At 43.8% G+C, this 26,987-nt stretch overlaps 1 protein-coding gene across 3 annotated transcripts in view; it reads left to right on the top strand.

The window, feature by feature from the left end:
* Nucleotides 1-15,066: 15,066 nt before the first annotated feature.
* Nucleotides 15,067-26,987, top strand: part of FBLN1 (fibulin 1) — a 123,624-nt gene continuing 111,703 nt past the window's right edge. For all 3 annotated transcript variants that reach the window (XM_067530979.1, XM_067530978.1, XM_067530980.1), the window contains exon 1: nt 15,067-15,563. Coding sequence is in view for 2 of the 3 variants with exons in the window: in XM_067530978.1 (XP_067387079.1) it covers nt 15,470-15,563 (94 nt within the window). In the remaining variant the exon portion in view is untranslated. The remainder of the gene's footprint in view (nt 15,564-26,987) is intronic.

Consider the following 26,987-nt stretch of genomic DNA (forward strand, 5'->3'; position numbering starts at 1 on the left):
ACCTGATCAGCTATTGAATAGATGTTGCAGGTGGAGCAGCAATGCAAGCTTGTTCTCCACACGATCCCAAAAATGCACTGGACTTAGATCTCCCACCCTCATCTACAAAAGAAGGGAAATATATTAGCTGGAACTATTTTCAACCTCGCTCTTCCCAGAAAACACTAATAGGTTCCATGCTGGCTCCTTTGGCTAGTGTAAACCATGCTTAACCATGTTAAAAAATTATTTTAGAACCCAATTTTCTGGAAAAAGTCATATTTAAAAATACTTCTGGCTAACATGGTTTCCCTCCCAACACAGGGCCAGGGCATGGACTGTTGCAATCTCTATGTCTACATTGCCAGGATATTGGGATCATTGGTTTTTGTAAATGCAGATTTTCAGCTCCTCTTCCATCCTAACTATACTGTAACCTTCCATACTGGGCATATGCAGAAAACTTTTCTCCCAAAGTGCAGGGGGAATGCAGGGATTCTTGTGCAGCTGCTCAGCAAGCAGATTCTCTACACAGCCCCTATGAGGGGATTAAGTTGTGCAGTTCTTCTCACTGATGTGATTTTCCTACATATATCTCACATGCATCAAAGGAAGTATGTCATATGACACTTTTAATTTACACTTTTAATGCTAGGCTGCCACAGTGAGACAGCCAAGGCCCCCATATGGGGGGGGGTGGGGGATGACGGAAAGGGTACACTTTACCAGGGCCTGGATGCCCTGGGTGGCCTGGCCTCAGGCTGCAACTCCCATGGGTATGTGTGTAGGAGGGGGCCCATGTTACAAGTTTGTACTGGGCCTGAAAAAATTATGCTTGGGTCCTGGAGACAGCCTTCACTATTACATAGAGCACAGGAATTCATTGGTTTTCTGGAAGAAATGGCAGGCGTGTAGTTATTGCAGACAGCATGTCCAAGAACTTCTTTGGAAACTTTTAACTATATTCTTCTGTCTCTTTGAATTGTTTATTCATAGTAACATATCAAACAATGTTAGCAACTTCTTTGATAAAATCTTTCTTCTGTTATTGAATTATATGGCACAAATGACTTTTTTTCCTTTCAGCTAGTCAGTATTCTGGCTTCTGTTATGTTTTCTTCTGATTTTCCATTTTTACCTGAGAAAGTAGCACATGGGATAACAATTGTGCGGAATGAAAAGAGAAGGAAAAAACTGGACTAAATGAATTTTCAAGTTTGGTGTATTTATCAGTTCTTCTTCGAATGATTGCTCATGTCCATTCCACTATGGGTGAGTGCACACCTCCATGCACGGCTACCGGAACTTTTGTCCCCTTAGCAGATCCCATAGGGCTGGCTCTGGCGCCCCTAGAGCCCCACACACATGCTGCGGTATATGAGGCGCTGCCGGCCCTAAGCCCCCTCAGTTCCTTCTTTCTGCCCGTGACAGTTGCTGGAACTAGCCTTGCTCTCAGCAAATACTATTCCCCTTCTTTGAATTTGTTTGTTATTCTAAGTAGTTAAGTAGTTGTTAAGTGTTGTTAAATGTAGTTAGAGATAAGGCAAGTCCCGGCCAGGCTATGCCCCAGTCACCAGGATTCAAGCCATGTGCCTCCTGCGATAAGGCCTTCCCACTCAGAGACCCCCCTGACCGCTGCATTAAGTGCTTGAGGGAGGCACACAAAAAAGACAAGTGTAAGATCTGCAGGACTTTTAAACTGGGGACTCAGAAGGGCCGAGAAATCCGGTTAAAAGCCCTGCTAATGGAGGCAGCGCTCTGCCCGGCGTCTGAGCTGGCCCACTCCACCTCGGCACTGAGTGTGACCTCGGTGCAGAGTGCACCGCCAGCACTGGCCTTGACCCAGCACCGAGCAACATCACTGGCACCGGCCTCAACTCAGCACCGTGCAACATCACCGGCACCGAGGAGGAAGAAGGCGAGCGTGGACACTCCCCTGCACCAATGGTACAGGCAGGGTCAAGTACAGAGATGCACCGAACTCGGCCCATTGAGACTCTTTCTCTGGTGCCTGCATCTCCAGTCAGGGAGTCTCCCCCGATTCCTGGGAGTGGGAGCGTGCCACTGCCTACGCCATCAACACCAGAGGCTTTTCAGGCAGCGAGAGCCCTGTTGGCCTTGCCTACGCCACCTCCACCCCCCCTCCACCGAGGGAGAAGGGGCCAGTGTCATGGGGGAAACCTGCATTGGGTCCCCCTGAAGGGCGCTGGAGATCCCCGATATGGGGAGGAAGATGTCTCGCCAGACAGCCACCAGGAGTAGAGCGAAGACGCTTCCCCAGCAGTCTTTCCAGGTCGGCATTGTCAAGTCGGCCTGCTTTGACTCAGGATGAGGAGTCTCCCTCTTGGTGCTGACGTTGACTCCCGGCACCGGAGACAGCGCAGGCCAGGAGGTGGCACCGGTCGAGGTCTGCCAGGTGGCGCTCGGACAGCTCCTGTCCAAGTTCCCTGACACCGACAAGTTTGCCCGCACTGAGGCAGTGCAGAACCCGGTCACTGTCGGAGGACCCAACACCAAGGAGTTCGCCTGCACCAAGGAGGTGCAGAACCTGGTTGCCATCTGAGGACCTGGCACTGCTCAGTCCACGACACGGAACCCATCAATGGAGTCCGGCTCAGCACTGAGGAGTTCGGAGCGGCGCCGGTCTTGGTCACCAAAAGGCAAGCGGCACTGGAAGTCATCAGTACTGAGATGACGCTCCGGTACCTCGAGCTCTGCAGAGCGCACTTCCAGTCATCAGCACCGCTCGCAGCAATGCAGGCGCTACACATCGTCCTCCAGGTCAGAGGCGTCGAGAGGAGGCGCTTCAGACGTCCCTGGCATGGAAGGACCCCCGGGACCGAGGACGTGCACGGCACCACCAGCACAGTGGCTCAGGGTCTCCCAGGGGGGACAGTCATCGGAAGAGCCGACACCCCCACAAAGCTTCACAGCTTGTGGCACAGTCAGCCCTGGGTTGGCCCCAGGGTCAATGGCCACAACAATGGCCTTATTGGGCCCCATGGGGTATCCAGATGGGGCCGGGGCCCCAATCCATCCTCTCATCAGGGGTGCAGTCCATGCCTCTGGCACAGGAGAAGGCCCATAAATACCACTCCTCAGACGAGGAGTCAGACCCCATGGATGGACCCTCAGTGGGTGCAACCCTTTGTCAGGAGGGGGAGCACCTGCAAGACACGTCTTGGCAGTCCTCTTCCTCCTCACCAGATGAGGCAGTCTCCTGGGACCACATGGCATCACTGGAGGATTTCAGGGTGCACCAGGAGCTGCTCAAGAGGGTGGCCTCCAACTTGGGGCTGGAGGTGAAGGAGTTGAAAGAGGCCGATGATAGCCTCTTTAATATGCTGGCGGCAGCTGCCCCAGTGAGAGGGGCCCTACCAGTCCACGAAAGGGTCCTCAAAATCGTAAAGTCCCTGTGGCAAACCCCTTCCTCGGTCGCACCTACGTCAAAGGTGGCTGAGAAAAAGAATTATGTCCCGGCCGAAGGGTTCGTGTATCTGTTCACTCACCCCTCCCCGGGAACCCTGGTGGTAGACGTGGCGAACTAGTAGGACAGGCAAGGCTGGATTTGTTTGGGAGAAAGGTTTATTCCACAGCAAGCCTGTAGTTCAGGATTGCCAACCATCAGGCCCTCCTGGGTAGATATAATTTCAATTTGTGGGACTCCCTCAGGCAGTTTGTTGACGCCCTACCCCAAGACCAGGCCGCAAACTTTACCACCATCGTGGAGGAAGGAACCACGGTGACTAGGGCAGTGCTCCAGATATCCAGTGACATTGCTGACTCGGCGGGTAGGGCAATAGCTTCCACCATCTCCATGAGAAGGTGCTCGTGGCTGCAATCCTCAGGTCTGTCCCAGGAGGTGCAGCAATTGATTCAGGACCTCCCCTTTGATGGGTTGGCCATATTCTCTGACCAGACCAATGTGAAGATGTACGGTCTGAAGGACTCCAGGGCCACGTTTCGCTCCCTGGGCCTGTACACATCCCAGGCTTCCAGGCGTCAGTCACGGCCCCAGGCGCAGCAGCAGCCAAGGCCTCCACCTAGGCCCTTTCAGCCCTATTGAAATAGGGACAGGAATAGGGGGTTTAGAAGGAGGAATCAGTCCCCCAGCTCATCCTCAGCCCCCCAACAGGGGCTCCCCAGGGGGTCAGACAACCGGATGAGACAGTTTTGATGGTGCACCTGAGGGTGGTGCCCCGACTTCTCTCCTGGATCCTCCCTGCCCCCTCCTAAACAGTTTAAGGCCCTTCTGTCCCAAATGTGCAAAGATCACGTCGGACCATTGGGTCCTTGGGATAGTCTCAGGGGGCTATGCCCTACAGTTTACATCTACCCCCCCAGACAACCCTCCCCCCTACGTCCCTCTTCCACAGTTCCCCTGCCAGTCCTTGCCTCCCTAAAGTGGTGGTGGACTCCCAGGGCAGTGTTGAAGGGAGTTCCATTCAGAGAACTGGTCCTGTCAATCACCCTAATCTCCAACGCCCCAGATGTGGGATGGGGAGCCCACATCAGCAGCAACCTAGGTACTCAGGGGCTCTGGTTGAGGGAGGAAAGGCGCCTGCACATCAGCGTGAAGGAGCTGAGGGCCATTCACCTAGCGTGCAAGGTGTTCCTCCGATTCCTGACAGGCAGAGTGGTGCAGGTGCTGATGAACAACACTGCAGCCGTGTTTTACATAAACAGGGAGGGGGGAGCATGCTCCTCGGCCCTCTGCAAGGAAGCTACCCGTCTGTGGAACTTTGCCGTGAGGCAAGACTTCCACTTGACTGCCTCTCACCTCCCAGGAGTGAGGAACAACAAGGCGGATCGCCTCAGCAGGTCGTTTCTACCCCACCATGACTGCTCATTGCACCCGGATGTAGTGACTATGATCTTCCAGAAGTGGGGTGTTCCCCAACTGGACCTATTCGTGTCGGCCTGGAACACGAAGTGCCCGAGGTTCTGCTCGCTCCGGAGTTGCAAGACTGGGTCCATTTCCGACGCATTCCTCATCGACTCAATGGGGACCTTCATATATGCATTCCCGCCCATTCCGCTCCTGCCCAAGGTCCTGTTGAAAATAAAGAAGGACAGGGCGGACATTATATTCATCACTGCGGCCTGGCCGAGAAAGCACTGGTTCAGCATGCTGCTGGACCTTTCGATCACCCCGTCCCTGGAGCTCCCGAGGCAACACGACCTTCTCTCCCAGGACCACGGTCGCCTGTTGCACCTGGACCTAGACTCCCTGCACCTCACGGCCTGGAGGCTCTGTGGCTGACGGAGGGAGAAAGAGCATGCTCGATGCAGCAGCTCGATGCAGCCAGCTCGATGCAGCTTGGCAGCAGGAAGCCTTCCACACAGGTCGTGTGCTGGGCGGAGTCCAGGGGTATTCAGCCCAGCCTCTCACCTATACAGGCGATCCTGGAGTACCTGCTCCAGCTAAAGCTACAGGGTCTGGCGTTGGCCTCGTTGAAGGTTCACCTGGCAGCCATTTCGGCCTTCCATCAGCCGCTAGAGGGGAGTTCCCTGTTCTTCCATCCCATGTCGGTCAAGTTCCTCAAAGGGGTGGAGAGGCTTTATCCACAGGTCCGTGACCCAGTGCCTCCCTGGGATCTCAGCCTGGTCCTCTCGAAACTCACGGGGCCCCCCTTCAAACCCATGGCTTCATGCCCTCTGCTCATGCTTTCATGGAAGGTAGCCTTCCTGGTGGCCATTACCTCAGCTAGGAGGGTCTCCTAGATTAGGGCCTTGATCTCGGTGCCCCCTTACACAGTATTCTATAAGGATAAGGTGCAGTTGAGGCCACATTCAGCCTTCCTGCCCAAGGTGATTTCCCAATTTCATTGCAACCAAGATATTTTTCTCCCCGTGTTTTTTCCCAAACCACATGGTTCGGAGGAGGAGAGGAGATGGCATTTGCTGGGCGTGAGACAAGCCCTGGCCTTCTACATCGAGCATACAAAGCTGTTCCGGAAATCAACGCAGCTCTTCGTCGCAGTGGCGGACTGGATGAAAGGATCACCTGTCTCCACCCAGCACATCTCCTCGTGGATTACATCATGCATCAAGTTCTGCTACGAGCAAGCGAGGGTGCCATTTCCAGGAACCATCACAGCGCACTCAACCAGAGCTCAAGCCTTGTCTACGGCCTTCCTGAAGAGAGTGCCCCTGCAGGACATCTGCAAAGCCGCCACCTGGTCGTCAGTGCATACCTACACATCCCATTACGCCATCATCCAACAGGCGAGAGAGGACGCAGGAGTCGGCAGAGCAGTGCTGAGGGCAGCTCACCAGTAACTCCTACTCACCTCCAAAGGGTATTGCTTGTTAGTCACCTATAGTGGAATGGACATGAGCAATCACTCAAAGAAGAAAACAAGGTTACTTACCAGTAACTGATGTTCTTCGAGATGTGTTGCTCATGTCCATTCCACAACCCACCCCCCATCCCCACTGCCGGAGCTGGGAGAAAGAAGGGACTGAGGGGGCGTGGGGCGTCAGAGCTTCATATACTGCGGCATGTGCACGGGACTCCAGGGGGCGCTGGAGCCGGCCCTACAGGATCTGCTAAGGGGAAAAAAGTTCCAGGAACCGTGCACGGAGGCGTGCACTCACCCATTGTGGAATGGACGTGAGCAGCACATCTCGAAGAACATCCGTTACTGGTAAGTAACCTTGTTTTTTCAGCAATTGCAGCAATCAATTAGCATCTCAGAGATAAAAAGCCTGATTCTAATGTGCACTAAGACTCCTTTACTCTGCTCTGTCTGTGTAAAGGGGTCTTAAAGTGGATGTAAATGAGAATCAGCATTACATATTTCCTGTTCAATAATTAAGGTCTGGATTATACAATCTTCACGCACGTTTGAGTACTTACGAAAGTAGTTTAAACAATGAGAGTTCTGTGGCACTTTAAAGACTAACAAATTTAATATTTGCAGACACAATATGGCTAACCCTCTGTAACTATTCCGCATAAGTAGTTTAGTTAACTCACATAGATAGTCTGAAAATACTTAGTAGCTTCATCAGTTTGTAGCACACAGCTACAAAATGATCATCGCAGGACTGCATCTGGTTGTCTCTCACAAATATAAAAGACCACCAAAGAAAATCACATGGGAAAAACCCTTAAAACAGAATGTATCCAAGGTTTTATTGGTCTAAAGGCCCTAAACCTAGGGCTTTAGCCTGATATCAAATACTATAAATGAGTATACATCTCTGTGACATTGTATGATCAAAATATGACCATACATATCATTGGTGCTATCACTGTTATATAATTGCAACAAATCTTATCCAAAGTATGTCATGTAAGGTATTAGTGGAAAAGTTATGATTTGCTGAGTATGATTATCCTGTTTATATGCATATAAGATCTTTGTATCTGATGTTATAAATATCACTATCCATCTGGATTTCAAATGTGTTTGCTCTTGGGGTAATAGTTTGTATCCAGTCTAGCTACATTGTGAATGAAAAATGCCAGTTGATGGCCCATCAAAGGACATTTAGCTCTCACAATGGGACATAGAAGGAGCTTATCCCCACCCAGAGAGCCTTCCTGTGGACGTTTTAGCCAGGATATAGATAATGGTTGCTCCCATGACTCAACAAAGCATGCAAGACATGTAACTTACTCATGTGACCCTGGACTCCATCTTGTGCATGTAAATTTCCACAAGCAAAGACTAAAAGCTAAATTTCACCCACATGGAAGAAGATATATAAGGCCCTGGAAACATCTCCATTTTGTCTTCATTTCCTCCTTCATTTCTCTGGACTGGATTTCTAACAAAGATGCTTTAAAAAAGGACTGATGACCCCCAAGCTGTTGGGTAATTTCCAGAGACTGCACATTAGCAGTTTATTTCACTACTGCTACAAACCTGATCCTAAAAGTTTGCAACTCAGTTTACCAGCTATTCTATACTATGAAACTGACCTATGGACTTTGCTCTCATCTGTATATACAATGATCTTTTAACCAATATTCTCTTTTTTCTATTTTTTAAAATAAATATTAATTTAATTAACAAGCATTGGCTCTAAGTGTATATATGGGTAAGAACTGAAATATTCATTGACCTGGTTGGTAATGCTCCTGATCCTTTGGGATTGGTAAAACATTTCTAAATATGATGGACAAAGATCTTCAGTAATCTCCATCATATTTGACTTGGCTGTCTGGATGGAAGTCAGAAGACTGGATGGCTTTAGGGGAACTGTGGTTTTGGCTTCTGGATAACTAGTAAGGTAATTAGAAGACGTTTGTTGCTGGCCTGGTGAATCTAATTTTAAGAAATAGCTACCAGTATTTGGGGGTTTGTCTGCCCCATTTTTTGCAGTTTTGCCCTAAATTAAGCAATCTCACCATGGCTACCCTAGAGGCCAATGTCACAATCTCAATGTTCAGAATCTCAGGGCCTAATTTTCTTTTAAACCGTAACAGAAGAATGAATACACTAATTCTGAGAAGTAGCACGGGAGACTGTATGGCTTTGTCTTCAGTGGGACTGGTCATGTCAGTAGAGGTAAACCTACACGGCATTTTGAAGTGAGCCTCCCAGCCTGGGTTGACGAGGTTGGGCTAGTGCTCTAAAAACAGCTGTATAGACAGCACTTTGAAGTTGCAGCTCAGGCTGGAGCTTGGGCTCTGAAACCTAGGAAGGAGGATGGCCTGCAAAGCTTTGTTTGTGTTACAAGTCATTATCATTTTTTTTGTATAGATTCTACTGCACCATTTAAGATGTGAACAAGTAGGAACTTCAGACCACAGCTTTAGTTGGTAATTTTTAGACAGCTTGAATTAGATAATTTAGTGGTGGTGTAATTTTTGGTTAAAAATACATACTTACAGATTTTGCATATATGTAACTGGATGTCATCATAAATAAATTTACAACAAAATGCCAGTTTGCTAGAAATTATTAGGTAAAAAATTAAGTAAGGATAAATATTTTTAGCAATGTACTAGACTAATCACAACATGTACCAGATGTTTAGGTTAGCAAAATATAATAAGTAAATGACTGATGTTTGATCATGCAGTTGAAAATGTATTGGAATTTTAGAAAATCTACTATAAATAAGAGGTCTTTGAAAAAGAGGAAATAGTGAAAATGGAACTGTAAACAACTCCCATATAAAATATGTCATGCTATCAGTGAAATTAGAATCATATAGTGCAAGCTAACAAGCGTCAGGATGCAAGGATTGGTTCTTGCAGACTTGATAGTGCAGTATTTGAAGTCTCTTTAATAATTAGATAAAGTCATTGATCATTAGAACCCTGGTTTACATGAATATTAATAATTATTAACTGTATTTCATTATTCACTATTCCTCACCATTTTTAACTGTCTCAAAACTTAGGATCAGATTGTCCCAACAGGCCAGTCCATGCTAGGGAACCAGATCACTGCTAGGGAGTGCCATCTGTGCAATATGGTTTCTCCTTTTCTTTCCAAGAGCCCATGGAAGCTCCTGTATAAAGGCTACAAGAGGTCTGGGTCAGCCTGTGTGGAGGATGCAAACGAGGGTATTTTTTGAATACTAGCTAAATAATATATTTTACTGTAATTATAATAAACTTTCTTTTCCTCTTCTGAAGTGAAATGAACATTGGAACTTTCTTTGTATGGAGGGAAAGACAACAGGGATCTAAGGCAATTTAAGATAAACCCCTGGAAGTTAATGAAAGTAGAATTTGGCCCACTGTCTGTAATCTCAACTCCTAATGATTTTTCTCTGCCCAGTCCATTTGCCCCCTCATCCCGTTAGTATATTGATGTCATTTGCCATCTGTTTCAGATCTGTGATGTCCATCCAACAATTTTATTTGTTTGTAATTTTCAAGAACTATACATTCCCACTGTAGCACTAATTTGCTTTTTCTGCATATTCCCAGACTTCCTCTATATTTATGGCAATTGTGATTACTCACTCTGACAGATGAAGCAGTGTAACTTGCAACTCAGATTTCTGTGAAACCGAGGGCTATGATTATTTCTCAAACTTAAGGTTCTTTGTTACCGATTTCCCTCAGAAATCCTGGGTTATCGAAAAAAGCCAGTCTGTAGGTTTCACCAATTTTTTTAACCTAAATTTTGTTTTTTTCAGGACCTAGGAATTTTTCTCAGGGGATACAGATTGGGGCTGGTGGGGTCAGCAGAGGGCTCTGTCTGGCTGGGTTCGGGGGGGGTCAATCCTCACAGGTTGCAGCCTTTTGTTGCCATCCGAACTAGCACAGTTCTATTTGCTTCCTCTGTATAGTGAGGGAGTGAGACAGGAAGGGACTCAGGTCCCAGCACCCAACACTGCTCAGCCATTGAGGTGGCGGGCCTACAGGGAGTGAAGCTCTCTATTATTTTCCACCTTGCAAACATTTTTAATGTTCATAACAGACACTACAGATCACCTTCTAAAATTGGTACTTTATTATAATTTCACACACAATAGTGTCTTTAATGTCCCTTCAGCCAGGATTCTTGTAGCCAAAGAGGAGATTGGATCTATAGATGAATACAGATAGGCGGGTAAAGATGGTGAAGACGAGCATAAATGTGCCCAATAGTATTGTCTTAATCTGCTATATTCTATCTATCTGCTTAATATTCTATCTCATGATGATGTAATGCTCATTATGGAGGTAATGCGGAAATGGTACTTTACTCTATATTTAAAAAAAACCAAAACATTGTTTGTTTCAAGTAGGGACATAATAGTCTTGCAATTTTTAGATGTACATTAAGGGATTGATTCCTTTCTGTGTCACTCTGGTTTTATGGAAGCAAAACTCCATTGATTACAATAGAGTTACAGTCATAAATCTGGAGAAACAGTGGTGAATCAGAGACTGCTCCAAAGTAACTGGGAGTCAATGTAAAAATTCTCCCTAAATTCAGTGGGCTTTGGATCAGACCCTAGACCTTTATTTCTACATACAGTTTTTGTACTGACAAGGTATTTTGATTAGGGAATGTATGTAAGGAGGGTTGTTTGTTTGTTTTGTTTTGTTTTGTTTTACCAAAATAGTTAAATCAGTACAACCGCTACTGCAAAAGATGCCTTATTCCAGCATAGTTCATTCCCCTTAATGTACAAAATTAAGCTATCCACATTAGGCAGTTGTAATGTTTTAACTACACCAGTTTCAAACCAATATAGTTAAAATGGGACAAAAATTGTATGTAGCCCAACCTTTTCAATTACCAGCTTGCCCCCATCATACCTTTTGCAAGTTGGAGAGGTATAAATTACATTCCTTTTCATGTGAATATGAGCTGGCTAACTACATATATGCAAATACATACAGAGGTGAAATCTGTTGATCTATCTGTCTAGGTACTTAGGTGTCTCATCTCTGTAGTTCCATTCCATGGATCTCTGAGCATCTAAATGATGGCTTGAAAACTACATATATTTGAGCTTCTCTGCTTGTCTGCTTTCAGAACAGTAGGGGTCATATTTGCTTGTTTTCATGACAAGTACTTTAGCCTGAGATGCTTTTTTTAAAATTTAGAAATAGTTTGATGTGTCAATAATTAGTATTGGGCAGGGAATCCAAAAAGATCATGAAAGTAAGCTTATTGCTACAAATGCCAGTTCACTAGTTAGGTGAGAGGGATGCAATGTAAAGCAAGAAGAGAGACCTGTAATGATGATTTCATTTTATCTCTAAAACTTAAAAAATTCTGAGGCTTAGTGTTTCAGTTTCATCAGAACTTATTGTAACTTCAAATAAATTAAAGCCTGCTGTTTGTTAGTTTGTTTTGACTCTGTAATGCTAAATTTTCAACATATAGAACCTGATAAAAAGTCCCATTAAAGTCAATGGAAAAATTCTCATTGACTTCAATATGCTTTGGATCAGAACTATAATAGGCAATGTTTAGCATATATCCTCATATATACTTTGAAATGTAACTGCAACCAAACGTAACATAAAAATATGGTATAAAAGACAGGCTTGGAGTCAGAGTTTGCTCACGTTAATCATGCGAGCAATTCTATTAACGTTAGTAAGAGTACTAGTGAGTACAAGAAGGAGGTTTAAAGTGTAGCTCCAACCAAATGAAAATATGTACTGAGAAGCATGGCAAATCATCAAGGAAAATACCATGTGAGCCCAATGGGAACAAACAGGCCTGACAAAACATTTTCATAGAATTATGGGGCCTTTGATCTCTCACCAATTTTACAGTGGTGTAACTCCATTGACTTCAGAAGAATGACCCCTGATTTGAACTGATCAGAATCTGGCCTATTATGTTTGTGGATCAGTAAATCCAACATTCTATTGGGTCACAGAGTTTAAGGCCCAGAAGGGACCACCAGATCATTCTATTATGTCATCAGTAGTTAGATGCTGTCCAAATAGAGAACTTCCTGGTAAAACACAAATGTCTGAAAGATATTGCCAAACCCCATTCTCCGGCAAATTCAGCAGATTTCAGTGCATTCAGTTAATAAATTGATGTCTGGATTTGGGACAGGAGTGTACTTTTAGATAAGTAAAACATTCAGTTATGGTTATTCATTATTAGCTTTCCAAATTACTGCTTAAATACTACTATAATTCAAGGGTGCCCAGACTTTTCCTGTCACTCTTCCCCTTACCAATAATGGAATCTATCCATGCCCCCCCCTTCCATTACTGCACAGTTGGCTCAGCAAAGATGCTTGGGCTGAAGGCAGAAGTAGGGACCGAACTGCGGATGCGGGGAGGAGCTGGGACTACAGACAGAGCTGGTCTGGAGCAGGCAGAGGGAATGAGAGCAGAATTGGGCTGGAGGCAGAGTGGACCTGTGGCAGGCTGGAGCTGGGCTGGGGATGGGGCAGAGCTGGGCTGGGGGAGCGCTTTCTCTCTCTGCCCCTTATGGGGATTGGCCCAGGCCCCTCTGTGTGTCCTCTGTGCCCCCTCAGGGGAGTGCACCCCACAGTTTAGAGACCACTGCTATAATTACTTGGCTTTGTTAAGCATAAGCAAACTCTAGAGACCCATCTGTTGTATGAATATTTAAGGGATTTCTGATATCTGCTGTTATAAACAACAAGGTAAATAAGCGAATTCATATGGTGCAAATTGACCTTAGGGTGGAGAAAAAATATGCTACTTGTTATGTATAGTTATTTCTATTTTATGTATCATTGTTCCTCTGAGGATCTTGTCGCATGTTCTCAGCATTGACGCTCTTTTTATATGTATCCTTTTAGAATACTTCTTCATATTTAGCCCCAGTTCTCTACTACTTATTTTAAAATCAGAAAAGACAAAGCAAACCAGTAACACAATATAGTTATGGATGAGTTAGCCTCTAAATGTTATTTATCATGTAAAGTAAAAGACTGATTTTATCAGTATGTAATATATATTTAAATTCATAAAGCACATTTAACTTTACAACTTTTTATGATACTCTCTACAGCCATGCTGAATATCCAGAAATATGGTTGATGATATTCAACAAAACAAAGACATTATTTATAGGTAGAGGCGCATCTAGATTTCCATATCATCAGAAAAAAGATCAGTTTAGGAATGGACAACCTAACTATCTCTTCATTTTCCTAGTTTTGATATTTTAGATCAAAATTACATTTTTCCACAGCTTTTATTAAAATGCTTTAAACATACAGATAGCTAATCGGTATCTCTAGTGCTGAGACAATAGTGTTCACTGAGATTCTGGTAAATGGTTGAACACGTGATAGAAACAACAGTAGCCATCTTGTTTCTCATTCTGTGCTCATTCTTCACTTCTCTAGTTTGCCTGTAGGCACTAAAATGTACTTCTTGGGCAACAGCTAATTAATATTACATACAACATAATGGTGTGTAGCTAGTTTCTGTGTCCTTAAACTCTGGAAAACTGTTACCAAATACTTCAAGTGATGAAATTTACTGTTGGAGAAATTTGATCCCAGCTCCTATGCCTACTGATGTAAATTGTGTGTGTAATGTCCTTTGTGACACAATATAAATATTAAAAGAGTGAAATAGATCTTATGTAACAACAACAAAGTACAAAAATGGACTACCTAGTAGAGCTGTTTTTTAACTAAAGGTTGAAAAATATAATGGAAGCCATAGGAATACTTTATGTGATCACTTACGACAGGGGATTACCTATTGGAAGTGCTGGCCTTCATGTAGGTTTAATTTTATTCAGCATTTAAGTTTCATTTTAAGTTGCCATTACTCTTTATGCATTAAGATAAGTTTGTTAGCTGCATTGTTACTCCTTACAGTTTGTTGTTCTCTTAAGATTTTGTAGCTGGCACCAACTTTTCTGTGTATGTTCTACATGTCAGTCCTTTAGTAATTTTTTTAACAATTTATGTAAATAATTTTTTGTTAATTCAAAAATTTACCTGCAGATGAAATCACCTCCTTTTCTTCTAGAGTTTTCACTAGACATGTCAAACAGAATTGCACTGCACTGGCAGATGTCTTTGATCCTTACTCATTTGGTTTCAAGCCTTTTGGATTCAACTTAATAGCCTTATTTTTCTAACAGAAAAAAGACTAGCGCTAGTGGTTAGTATCTTTTGCTCTAAATAAAAAAGGAAAAGTGTGTAATCTGTTTCCAAGCACTTCACGGATGTATCCTGGGGGTTACCCAAAACACAAAATAGTTGTCTGCTGCTTATGCAGTTAACTCCAGAATTGTCTGTATAGATCATTTATTGAAATAGAGAGTTGATAGGACAAAATAATAGAATTTCTCACTCCATACAAAAAAATGTGGGGCTATCACTTCTTCTCATTTTCTTTTCTGAAATAGTAGCCATGATGAGCTGTGCTCAGCCATAACCACTTATAGCCAATCAATCTGAATACAGCCACAAAGGTTTATACCTAGGAAGAAATAGTTCAGTCCTGAAAATTGACTGGTATACTGTGTGGGGGTGTACTCTCACACTGGCCCTGCAAGAGCTGAATTAGGCCAGGTGGTTCCAATCAGCCAATTAGGCTGCAAAGGAGAGAGAGCTAGACTGGAAGATGCTAATTAAAAGAAAACACACCTGTCAGGGAACAAGCAGGGCTTCTATAAAGCTAGGAGGCCGGAACTTGTGAGGAAGGCAGCAGGAAGGAAACCTGCAGTTTCCCTCCCTGGCACAGCAGAAGGAATATGGTGGGAGGGAGTCCAGGGGTGAGAGCAGTAAGGTGGTATCAATGCAGACATTAACTGTTCATGACCGAACCCTGGACTGGAACCCAAAGTAGCAGGAGAGCCTGGGTTCCTCCATCAACCACTGCAGAGTGGTGGTGGAACAGACAATGAACAGAAAGACTGCCTGAGGCCCTGTTGGAGTGACCTTGTCAGGGCAGCAGGTGTGAGGATTGCCTGGTGCTTTTTTGTGGCAAGGGACTTTGAAAGACTACCACAGAAGGGCACATGGCTGAGTGACGTGGACAGAGAGCAGAGTCATGAAAAGGCCACAGCAGCTCCTGTAGCAAGAGAAGGGCTACAGAAAGAGAAAACAAGACAGAAAGATGGAATACAATTGCAGGAAGGGGTGCCTGCCTTGCAGAGCTGATTCCCCTCCCCTCCCCCCCCAGAACCACCAGGAGGAGGTGCTGTACTGTGGTAAGTAGAGCACCCTGTGACACTAACAAATAGTGGCCCTGGGCCTGCAATCACTTATGCACATGAGGTGTTTTATTCACCTGTGGAACCATAGTTATAACTTTCTTTGCCATATCTCTACATCACAAAACAAGATGCTGCTTTGTAGAATTTATAACGACTTCTGACTTTGAGAAATCTAATTCCTGTGGCTTCTTATTAGCAATCCTAATTCTTCATAGAAGAAACCACAAAAATCCTGTCTGCAGAAGAAACCACAAAAAATAAATGCCAGTCAGTAGATGTCATAGTAAAAATTACACAATTTTCTTAAAATTCTATCTGCCTTCTATCCTATCAAATGATGAATAAGGTTTGTTTTTAAGTAGTTCTGTTGTAGTAATATGTGATCTAGAGTGATTATGCCATTTTGCACTGATACATAAGGATGGAAAAGATTAACAAGGTTTCACATACATTATTTCTGTGCATACTTGAAATAGCACTCCTTCCAATATGTGCTCTGGATTGCCTGACAAGGTATTGCCTGAAGTCTGTGTTAGAAAAGGAAGGCATTATTACTAATTATGTGTGATCCATTAATATCCCAGATGTATAAAGATATAAATTAATAAAACTTGTGCTTTATCAAATTTTCTATCAGTGTGATTTAGAGATCTTCATACCACTTGATTAATCAAAAGTGGTGAGGAGATAAAAAGAAATAATCAACTGTATAAAGAGGTGATTCCTGTTCTTTTTATTGCTACAACTGTGATTTAACAAAACAAAAACACCCTGGCTCTTTAAATGACCAGTGCAAACTAAAATGATGAGGTGTTCAAGAACTTTAAAGTTATGTAGAAGCTAAAAGATGCTTAGAATGTTTGAAAAACCAATAACACTGATGGGATGCTCATAAATCGTGATGCTAACACAAAAGGAGGGTGAAAATTTCCACTAATTAGTAGACAACTGGACACCACAAATTACTGTGGGTGGCAGGGATACTGTCCATTTGAAAAACAGCACAGCTGTATGAAAATTACAATTTACCTTTCATTACTTGCTTTCTGTCTGCTGAAGCAATCTCCAACGGAACTAGTTCTACCATTCCAAGTTTCTGATCATCTTTGAACAGACACCATTTTTTTAAAAACCACTCTGCAAGAGAAGTGTTCTATTCTTTCTCCCATATGTGAAAGGAACTACACCCTCCCACAATTACCATGCTGCAGGATGATGAGTATTCAGACTGGTTTGAGGTCTGAAATCTTGTGAGCCTCAGATAGAGAAAATGCAGATTTATGCTACAGGAGAGAGTAGATTGCCAGCTTCACAATGGTACCCTGAGTACTCTCTCTGAGCAATAAAAGATACTGGGATATCAGACCTGAAAACTATAACCTCTACATACAATTTTTTTTTTTACATAATTTGTTACATTTTACTCTTCCTTAGATCTGTAGAGTTGGATTCAGGATAACTAAAGCAACTGTTTAAAAACCTCTCTACCACACTATCATGTATTCTCTCTCCTATATCTCACTCCAAAGCCTGCTGCTCTGACTTCCCCTGATTATAGAAAGTCAATAGGCTTCCCTAAGGCTGGCCAGTTAATACGGCTTACTCTGCCAAAGATTCTAAGCTGCTTCTGATGAAGAAAATGTTGTGCACTGAAGCCTTCACTGATGAAAGGAAAATAGATACTTTTCCCCACTCTGGCCAGCTCAGCTGCTAGAAGACAGGAGTGGAGCTGTGTAATAGAAGTGCTCCCTTCTGTCATGAAACCTCTTTAAGAAGAATTCCACAGAGCTCCTCAACAATCAAATCTTAATGAGGAACCTACCAGTCCTTATATAACCAAGACTTTCATTAACCAGGTTTAATACTCTCCTCTGCCATGATTCCTCCAAAAGCTTTGCCAAATAAGGCGGCTGATGTGGTGAGACTACTGCCTATCCTGCTGACCAATTCTGTCTTGTTAGTTCCTTGAACTCCCTGTTGGGTTGTCTATATACAGCTGCTGTCTTTTGTCTTAGATTGTAAGCTCTTTGGTTGGGTTTGTACAGCATCTAGCACAAATGGGTCCTAGTCTGTGACAGGGGCTCCTATGATAATACACAATAACAAATGAGGTCCAGGTGTGTGTGTGTGTGTGTGTGTGTGTGCATGCATAACCTAGGTAATAAGATTCCGGGATTGTCACGCTGAAGTCAGCATGATGGAATGGAACTAGCTACAAGCGTGATTGAAAGCTTTTGTGGGGAATATCATCAGCTTCGGTCATCACTGGGTTTCATGGTCTGTTACTATTCAAGTTTTTAAGTTAATGCATTTGACTTTAAGAATTATACCCATGCAATGTATAGCTACAGTAAAGCAGAAATATGGTCACAAAAATATTATTCAGACATGTTTGAATAAAGAACAAATTAATAAAAAGCCAAATCTGTTCAAAGATAAACTGGGAAAAAGTGCAAAGTTCACCAAAGGCCCCATTGTGTCTAGTACAAACACACCTCGGAGATGCTTGCCGCATCCATTCAGGAACATATGACTCAGCAACACACTACTGAGTCACAATTCCTTCCCTACTTCTTTCTGGCTCCTGTGGTGAATAATTGGGCTATGGCAGCAGTCGGTGAGAATTTACTACCCATTCAGAACTGGTTTAGTTAATCTGACCAGAAAATAAGTTGGGGGTTGGAACCAAGGCCGCATCTCTTTTCCCCCACCTGCTTGCTCCAGGGAGAGATGAAGAAGATGAGTAACTCTGCCTCATCCTACACACTTGTACCCAAGTTCCCGCATTACATTATGCATTACAACTAATTCACCCAACTCATCAGCTCTTCCATGCATAAGAACAGAGCAGCTTCTTTGCATTATGCAGTTTTGCTTTCCCCCTCCTAAAGTTGTTGATATAATCACTTCTTGATTTTTAAAAATGTAGGTTTTATGCATCCTGAGGAAGAAGGGGTTATGCAGCCTCTTAGGGGACAAGAAGAAGCAACTTGCTGCATAAAATTTGGAGGAGAAAGTTAGCTAGTTTTTAATTTGGTCTGTCTAGGGCTATACTGCAGTGCTCTGACATAATGCAGGTTATGAAGAAATAAATCCAAGTGAATGAGGAAAAATCTCAAATGGAAATAAAGAAGAAATTCAAAAGGTTCATAAACAACAATAGTACAGATTTATGTTCCTGGGCACAAGACTGATAAAGAAATATTCTTTCTATTTCTGTCAAATAAAACCAGCAGTGGACGTATACCCTGAAGTTGCTAATCTAAAGCGCGCTACAGCTGGGCTTTAGAAAAAGTACCATGTGGCCTTCTCATCTATGCTTTAAGAATAGTGAGCCAATTTCTTTCTCTCTATAATACCAAAGATGAACTTTGGTGAAAACTTTTATTTATTAGAATTAAATTAGACACTAGTGACAATTTACCATGGGTGACTAACAAACAATTACATCGAATAGCACATTAAAAGCAGAACTAGATATAATAGTTATTTGTTATGAGAGAGACACAGTGGGTGAGGCGAAGTAATATCTTTTATGGGACCAATTTCTATTGGAGAGAGAGACAAGCTTTCAAGCTACACAGAGCTCTTCTTCAGGTCATGTTAATCACATCTGACGCTATGTTTGTGTAGCAGTCACAGTCTATTCCAGAATTTCAAGCGAACATATAAAACTGTGGCACACATGCCTGGCTATTTATTTGCATATGCATTCAATTGCAGCAAGCATATTGTTAATGCATATGATTCAATATGTTTGAGCTTTTGATTGTTTAGATGTCAGCTGCTGTGGAGGTGTAGCCAGGAGGGATGGTCCCCCTCTGAGGGGGGAGCCAGACCCACCCTGGCTGATAAAGCCCTCCCCCAGGGGAAGCCCTGACCGGAAGCAGGTGGGCGGGTCCAGGCCTTTAAAGGCCCCAGTATCCCCACCTAACAGGAAGCAGGGGGGGTGGAGCTAGGCCTTTAAAAGCCAGGCCGGTGAGCTCAGTTAGGGAGGGACGGCCGAGAGGGAAGGACGTGTCTCCTCCCGAGCTCCCAGCTAAGGCCGGGCCGGGGAGCTGCGCTGAAAGGGAGTGGCAGGCCTTAACCCCAGCCTGGGGATCCACGGAGGCCTCCCCCCAGTACCCCACGGCCTGGGAGCCGGAGGAGGGCCCACCAGAGGATCCCACGGCCTGGGAGCTGGAGGAAGGCCCCTCGGGGCTCCCCGCTGACGACGAGCCTGAGGAGAACCCCCCTGAGATACCCGTGGCCTGGGAGCCGGAAGCGGACCCGCCGGAGCAGTACAGAGCCTGGGACCCCGAGAACTTACCGGCCCTGCCCGAAGCCTGGGGGCCACAGGACCTGGAAGAGCTGCCCTCCGAGGATGAGCCCATGGAGTTGCCTGAGCTGCCGCCTGTGGATGAGGAGGGCCTAGCAGGCCTACCACACCTCAGCGACCTAGAGGAGGCAGGTACTGGAGGTTTCGGGGAGGAAGAAGCCCAGGCATAGCAGCAAGTTCGTGGCTGAATCAGGGGCAACCCGGGTGGCGTGTTGCGGCCGGAGCCCCGCCGACCCAGTGGCAAACGCCATTGCCACTGCCAGGGCCCTGGGCTGGGACACAGTGGAGACGGGCGGGCTGCGTCCCCCTCCCCCCTTCCCTATCCACCTTGAGAAAGCCTTCCCCACCATACCGCTCTAGAGAGCGGCCTGCTTACGTGGCCAGCCCGGCCTGAGGGCCTGGTGATACACTGCTTGCCCTAAGAAAGGCACAAGACTGCTCCTGCTGAGAGGTAGCCGGGAGGGGTGGTCCCCCTCTGAGGAGGACCCAGAGGGGGAAAAGCCCGGACATTGCTCCCCACTTCCAGGGGCACGTCCACAGGGGGGTTAGGTATTTGGATTGCTGATTTTACCTCCATTAGAAGTAAATGTTAAGAAAAAGTCTCTTAGCAACTACAAGAGTCCTGTAGCATCTTAAAGACTAACAAATTTCTGCGGGCATAAGCTTTAGTGGGCAGCAACCCACTTCGTCAGATGCATGAAATGGAAATCACAGATCGGAGGGGGGTGTGTGTGTGTATGTATGGGTCTGTGTAATATATACACACATCCAAGGGTAAAAAACATTGTCTAGTCTTAAACTATGCAACTGAAACAGCAGCATGAATGTCAATGCCAAAAATCCACTGTTTCAAGAGAACAAATGACACAGAGACCCAAAGGTTACTCAAAGTGAAACGAAAACATTCAGGCAGAAACAGAGTAGAATCTTAGACATGTGAAGATGTAACAACCTGCAGGGTGATTGTGTGGTCTGTGTAACCCAGGAGGTCATACTAAATCAGTGGTTCTCAACCTTTCCAGACCATCGTACCTCTCAAACCTGAGCCCCATCATGTGAGGCTGAAGCCTGAGCCCTGCTGCCCTGGACTGAAGCATGTAATTTAGCTTTGCGGGGTGGTCCCCTCTAGCATGGGGCCCTGGGCAATTGCCCTGCTTGCCACCCCCTAACTTGAGCCCTGCACTTCCAACCCTCTTCAATCTGTCCTATGACCCCCTAAGTTGAGAAATGCACTGATCTAGATGACTTGAGGTACCCCTGGAAGACCTCTGTCTACCCCTGGTCGAGTACTACTGTAGATTATCCTAATAGTGCCCTTTGGTCTTAAAATCTGTGAAGGCCTTTGAATGTGATTGGTAAAACGTTCGTTCATCCGGATTCATAAATGAAAAGCTAGGAAATGTGTATGCTAAATGGGTAATCTGAAACAAAAAACCCCAGCAAGTCATCTTCATCTTGGGTATAGCATACACCTCAGCCCTTCTCCAGTCCTGAAACCATCTAGTTAGATTAAAGTAGTAAACATTTATTAACTCCCCAAAACACATTAGGGTTGCTAATAGTGAATGAGCAGGATGATAGTGGAAATTCTGTGCCCCCAAATACAAGGTAATACATATTATAAGGAATAATCTGAACTGTTCATTCTCACTTTTGAATTCTTAATTAATTTTAACCACTCAGGAAAAAGACCTGAAATCACTACAGACAAGTCATTGAAAACCTCTGCTCGGATGTTCAGTACTGCCCAAAAAAACAAACCAAAGGTTCTCATATATACAAAATGAGAGCGAAAATAATACTGAAAATATTATAAAGACATTACATAAATCAATGGTAGATCTTCATCTACTATACTATATTTGGTTCTGCTTACCCTCTCCCAAAACAGTTACAAGAGAATTAGAGTGGAGGGCAGCTCCGCCGATGAGCAATGAAAATGATTTGAGGCCCACACAGATGGTGGGGGCATGAGACTCGGACTTGGGAGACCTTGGGTTTATACCCTTGCTCTGCCACGGACTTCCTGTGTGACGTTGGGCAAGCACTTAGTCTCTCTGTGCCATAGTTCTCCACCCATAAAATGGGGACAATAGCACTTCCCTACCTCACAGGGATTCTGTGAGGATAAATACACTAGGAATTGTGAGATGCTCAGATTCTACTAATAAGGGGGGCCAAATTAGTACCTGAGATAAATAGAGAAGTAAAGAGAAGGTAAATGGCTACTCTTACATAATATAACAGCAAAGGATATTTAATGAAATTAAAAACAAATTTTAAAACAAAGAAATATTTTTACACAATATTCAATTAGCCTGTGGAACTCATTGCTACAAGATAGTATGGAAGTCAGAAGCTTAACAGGGTAAAAACAAGATTATCTGTTTATATGATTTGAGATCGTAGAGGGTTATTTTCTAGGATTAAAAAACTAGAAGGGATATAAACAGTCATGTTTAAGGGCACAAGCCAATAACTGAGTCTCCAATCCAGTAAACCACTTAAGCATGTCAGAATGTGTCATTCATATCAAGACAACTGAACCAGTCCTGTGTGAAGTTAAGCATGTGCTTAAGTGCATTGCTGGATCAAGTCCCACCAGACTGAGGAATGGAATATGTTTCCACTATGGGCAAGTTATTCCATAAGTGTCTGCTATGCAGTTTCTTGCACCTTCCTTTGAAACATCTGGCACAGATCATAGGTTAGGGACTGGATGCTAGAGTGGCTGGATTGAGTCTGATCCAATATGCAGATCCTATGTTTCCATCCTTTCTAGTGACCAACAGCACTAGTGATCTAACTACATTTCTTTCTACAGGACACACAGGAGAATTGTAGTATAGTCAGCAGCTATCTTCTACATGAATCAATTTGATATCCAGGGGCCAAAGACATCCCAATTTTCCCATTGTGAAATATATATTATTGGGACTAACTGGAAAGAGTCAGTTAAAATTAATTTTAAAAACATTATATAACATCCACATTTTTAAAGTAAATGGGAAAATCATTTCATACTTTAGCGTTGATGTAACTAAGCTTGTAGCCCAAAGGGTGTTTGCATTCTTGGCAAGTCATATTAAACAGAGAATGTATGGTCTCATAATGCTGCTCAGATTCAGGAGAAAGGGGGTTTAGGCAAACAAAATGCTATTGTTGTGTCTATAAGCTGTTATTTATCATTAAAATGGAGCCATGATAATAGTTTTAATATGTTAGGATGTCAGGTTTTAGGGCACTGAATCAAATCAAATTCTGATTGTCTCGCTTCACAGGAATGTCAAGCTGTATGTTGAATTAATATGGTGGGAGGGGGGAAAATCTGAACACTAAAATCCAAGGCACTGAATATGGTGTGCCCAAATTAGATACAAAGGCATTATTTTATTCCTATGTTCCATGGAAAATCAAGCTCTAAGCATGATTGTATTTCTACATTAAAGCTATACTCTCCAATAACCTGCTGAGAAAGAAATGTGTGAATGTTAATTGCATATTTTTACACGGCATAGATATATATTATCTAATTAAACCTCCATTTTTCTTTTCTGGAATCCTTGAGTAGTTGTGACCTGAACACAGATAATACATTGTCTTGGATTTAAATGGTTAACTGTCCAATTCAACACCTATTGGAGTCAATGGGAGTATCTCCATTGAATTGGATCAGGCCCTATGTTTTCCTTGGTGACTAGCTGTGTGTGTGTGTGTGTGTGTGTGTGTGTGTGTGTGTGTGTGTGTGTGTGTGTGTGTGTGTGTGTGTGTGTGTGTGTGTGATTGTAGCCCATTCATTCTACAACTAAGGAACTACACCTACAACTTAGCCACACGTAAAGCTGCTTTTAGGAATCTGAACTGTGGGTGAAGGGATTTCATGTTGTGCCGAATGTGAATGTAAGAGTGGAAGATAGATTTGATTACAGCTGTGTGCCTTTGTGCTTGAGATTAAAAAAAGGGCAGAAACACCACTGAAGCAGATGGAATGTATGTCTACATTGCCAGTGACTTGGGAATCAATGCAGCAGGATTGATTGAGCAGGTAGTGGAGACCAGCTCAATTGATCCCAGAAGTGCTCTCCGGTCGACACGATTAAACTACCTCCACAAAAGGAGTAAGGCTGTGTCGACCAGAAGGTGTCTCCAGTCAACACAGCGCAGTGAAGATGCCATGGTACAGCAATCTACTTCACTTAGCTTGTGTATTTTCCGTCGACCAGTGGTGGCAGTGTAGAAGAGCAGAAGGAGCAAACATGCCCCAGATGCAGCCAGAGAAGCCCTGATCTTGTGACCCTGGGGAAAAAAGCTGAATGTGTACTATTGGGTATAGCGTTGGCTGAAAGAGGCTTGGAACCATGAGCAAAGAAACTCTCCTGCTGTTTGATTCCTTCTGTGTTCAGAGAAACCAGACTTCGTACATTGTATGTAAATAAATAGGATTGCATCAAGGATACCTGACTTCATCATCAGTTTCTCCCACTAACTAAAATAACCTGAAAGACCTTGAAAATAGGACTACCCTTGTTTGACCCAAGCAGCTAGCCAATCTTGTACTCTAGGGCTGAGGATACACTTCCGTTATAAACGCCTCTTTACAGGTGCTCCTGACTCAGGATTGAAGCGTCTCGTATTTGTTCTCAGGGTAATGTGATTCAAGTCTTGGCTATATAGGGAAGTTATTGCGAAATAAGTGAAGGTGTGAATTTAAAGCACAATAGCTGTTCTGTACTGACTCCCCATGTGGATGCTCTCATTTCACTCAGATTTGTGGGATTTGGCTTAATCCAAGCTAAACTTAGTGTGCAATAAGAATGCCCACTTTGGAAGCTAGTGTGGAATAGCTAATCCAGAAGAGCTATTTTTCTGTGTAGACAAGCCCTTAGCGCAGTGGTTTTCAACTGTAGTTCAGCGGACCTGGGGGTCCACAGACTGTCTAAGCTTTTCAAAGGGGCCTGTACCTTCATTTGAAACTTCTTAGGGGTTGCAAATGAAAAGAAGGTTGAAAACCACTGGCTGAGAGAGTCACAGCTCCTCTCCTGCCACTCTCTTGTCCTAACAAGGGAAGTTATTTCATCCCTTTTGAGAAGCAGCTTGCTTCTCCCTGTGCATCCAAACAGATACTCTGGCAGGTGAGGAGGGGAGCTGGGAAGGACCAGAACATCTATTCTCCACTCCACTTCACCCCCTCTCCAACCACTGCTCACAGTGGAAAGTGTCAGGCAAGTAATCTTAACATATCTGGAGTTGCAATCTAAGCATGGCTGGGCGAGGGAATGGGAGGTGGGCCTTACTCCCCTTTATTGTCCTGTGTGGCTGAGTAGGGACTATGACAGTCTAGCCCTACATTTGTAACATACTCTGATACAGAGCTCCAGATAAATGTATATTCATCCAAATATGTTCACATGAAATGTGACAATTCAACAAGCTAAAATAAGATGATGATGCATTACATCCTGATTTACTGAAAGTTTTTTCAGTAATAGTGTATTTTCCCAAAGTCCATAAAAATTATAGGAAGAGAACAAGGTAGGGATGAGGATGAGGGATGGACAGATGTCTTTCTGTTCTGTTTGTAAAATGCCTAGCACAATGGGGTCGTGGTTCATGACTAGGATTCTTAGATGCTAGGATAATACAAATAATAATTAATTGAAAAGACTATGATAAAAGAGAAACATCAAAGTGAAAGAAATGGCAGATAAAAATCAGCTGTGATGTTACCTTATTGAAATTAATAATCATGTATCTATACATATAAACATTACAATAATCTTCATTGCAGTTATCCACATGTAAAATATGTCCAATACTGCTGACCAGATAATTTGGATCATCTTATAAACATCAGATCCAATCACAAATCATAAGCCATTGTTAAGATAATAAATGTATTACAGAGTATTAGGAAAATCACAGCTTGCCTTCTTATTAGCTTTGTTTGTTTTTCTATGTTAAAATCTCAGGAGGAGAGAGGTGAGGAGGCAAGAGACAGTAATAAAAGGGATGAAAGAAAAGAGCTAGAGCAGCATGAATGAAAGAGTCAGGCAGAATGAATACAGTAAAGTGCAACTCGTATATTGATGAAGTAATTTCTATCTGGCGAAGGAAGTAACATTTTGATTGAAGAAACGTCTGCTATCAGGTTTAGACCAGATCATAGAGAGATAATAGGGTTCCAAAACTTAGGAACAATTGTCCAATTTTGTTTGTGGGCATAGTTAACGATTCCATTTCAGTGATGGATCAATCTTAAGGAACACTGTGAATATATGAAGTTTGTTGTGAGGCTATGGAAAAACCTATGTACTTTTTTGCTACTCGCAACATAACCAATATTTTTCTACTGTTTATTTAGGGAGAAATACTCCCACATGTGTAGAAGGCCTCAAATAGACTGAAACTGAGGCAGTTCTTCTGGGTGGGAGAAGCGTGCTGTGGAAAGGCCCTAGAGGGCGGCTCCAGGCCCTCAGCCACTGTGGAGAAGTGCTTTCTCCATAGTGGTTTGGCCAGGATATTGCAGGTTGGGTGGAGACATGGAGAATAGATCTACAACTTCCCTTCACAGGAAGCGTGCTCAGACCACAGTCATGCCTACAACTGTAGGAGCAACCAGGGAGCCAGGTGTTGGCTAGTGGGGGAGGATTCCACTTCTCTTCAGCCTTGGGTATGTTCTCTGAACAGTTTGTTTACTCAGGCTTCATGACCGAGTCCAGGTTTTGACCGTTTACTTTTTGCAGTAGTGATAATAAGTACACTAATGCCCAATATACAAGGTAAGGAATATCTGCCAGTGGCACGGAGGTGCGGTTCACCACCTCTTACTAGTAATCATTCAGTCCCAAACTGACTCTCAGAATGGTCTAAAATCACCTTATGACCACGCTGTAGCTAGAATTCACTGGATAGCAAGTGAAATAATGCGATCTGACTGGTGTAAAACAGTCCCAAATATGTTGTCATATTTCTGTGAATATTGGAGAGAGGTTTGGTTATGACCCTCTAGAACCCAGTCCCCTATCTGTTGGATTGGACTCTGGCACTGGAACCTGTGAAGGTACCTGCAAAATGAAGGAGAATGTCAAAGAATTTCCTAA

This window comes from Emydura macquarii, unplaced genomic scaffold, assembly GCF_026122565.2.
Source record: "Emydura macquarii macquarii isolate MOO-44397 ecotype Brisbane River unplaced genomic scaffold, CSIRO-AGI_Emac_v2 contig_3122, whole genome shotgun sequence".
NCBI lineage: Eukaryota > Metazoa > Chordata > Testudines > Chelidae > Emydura > Emydura macquarii.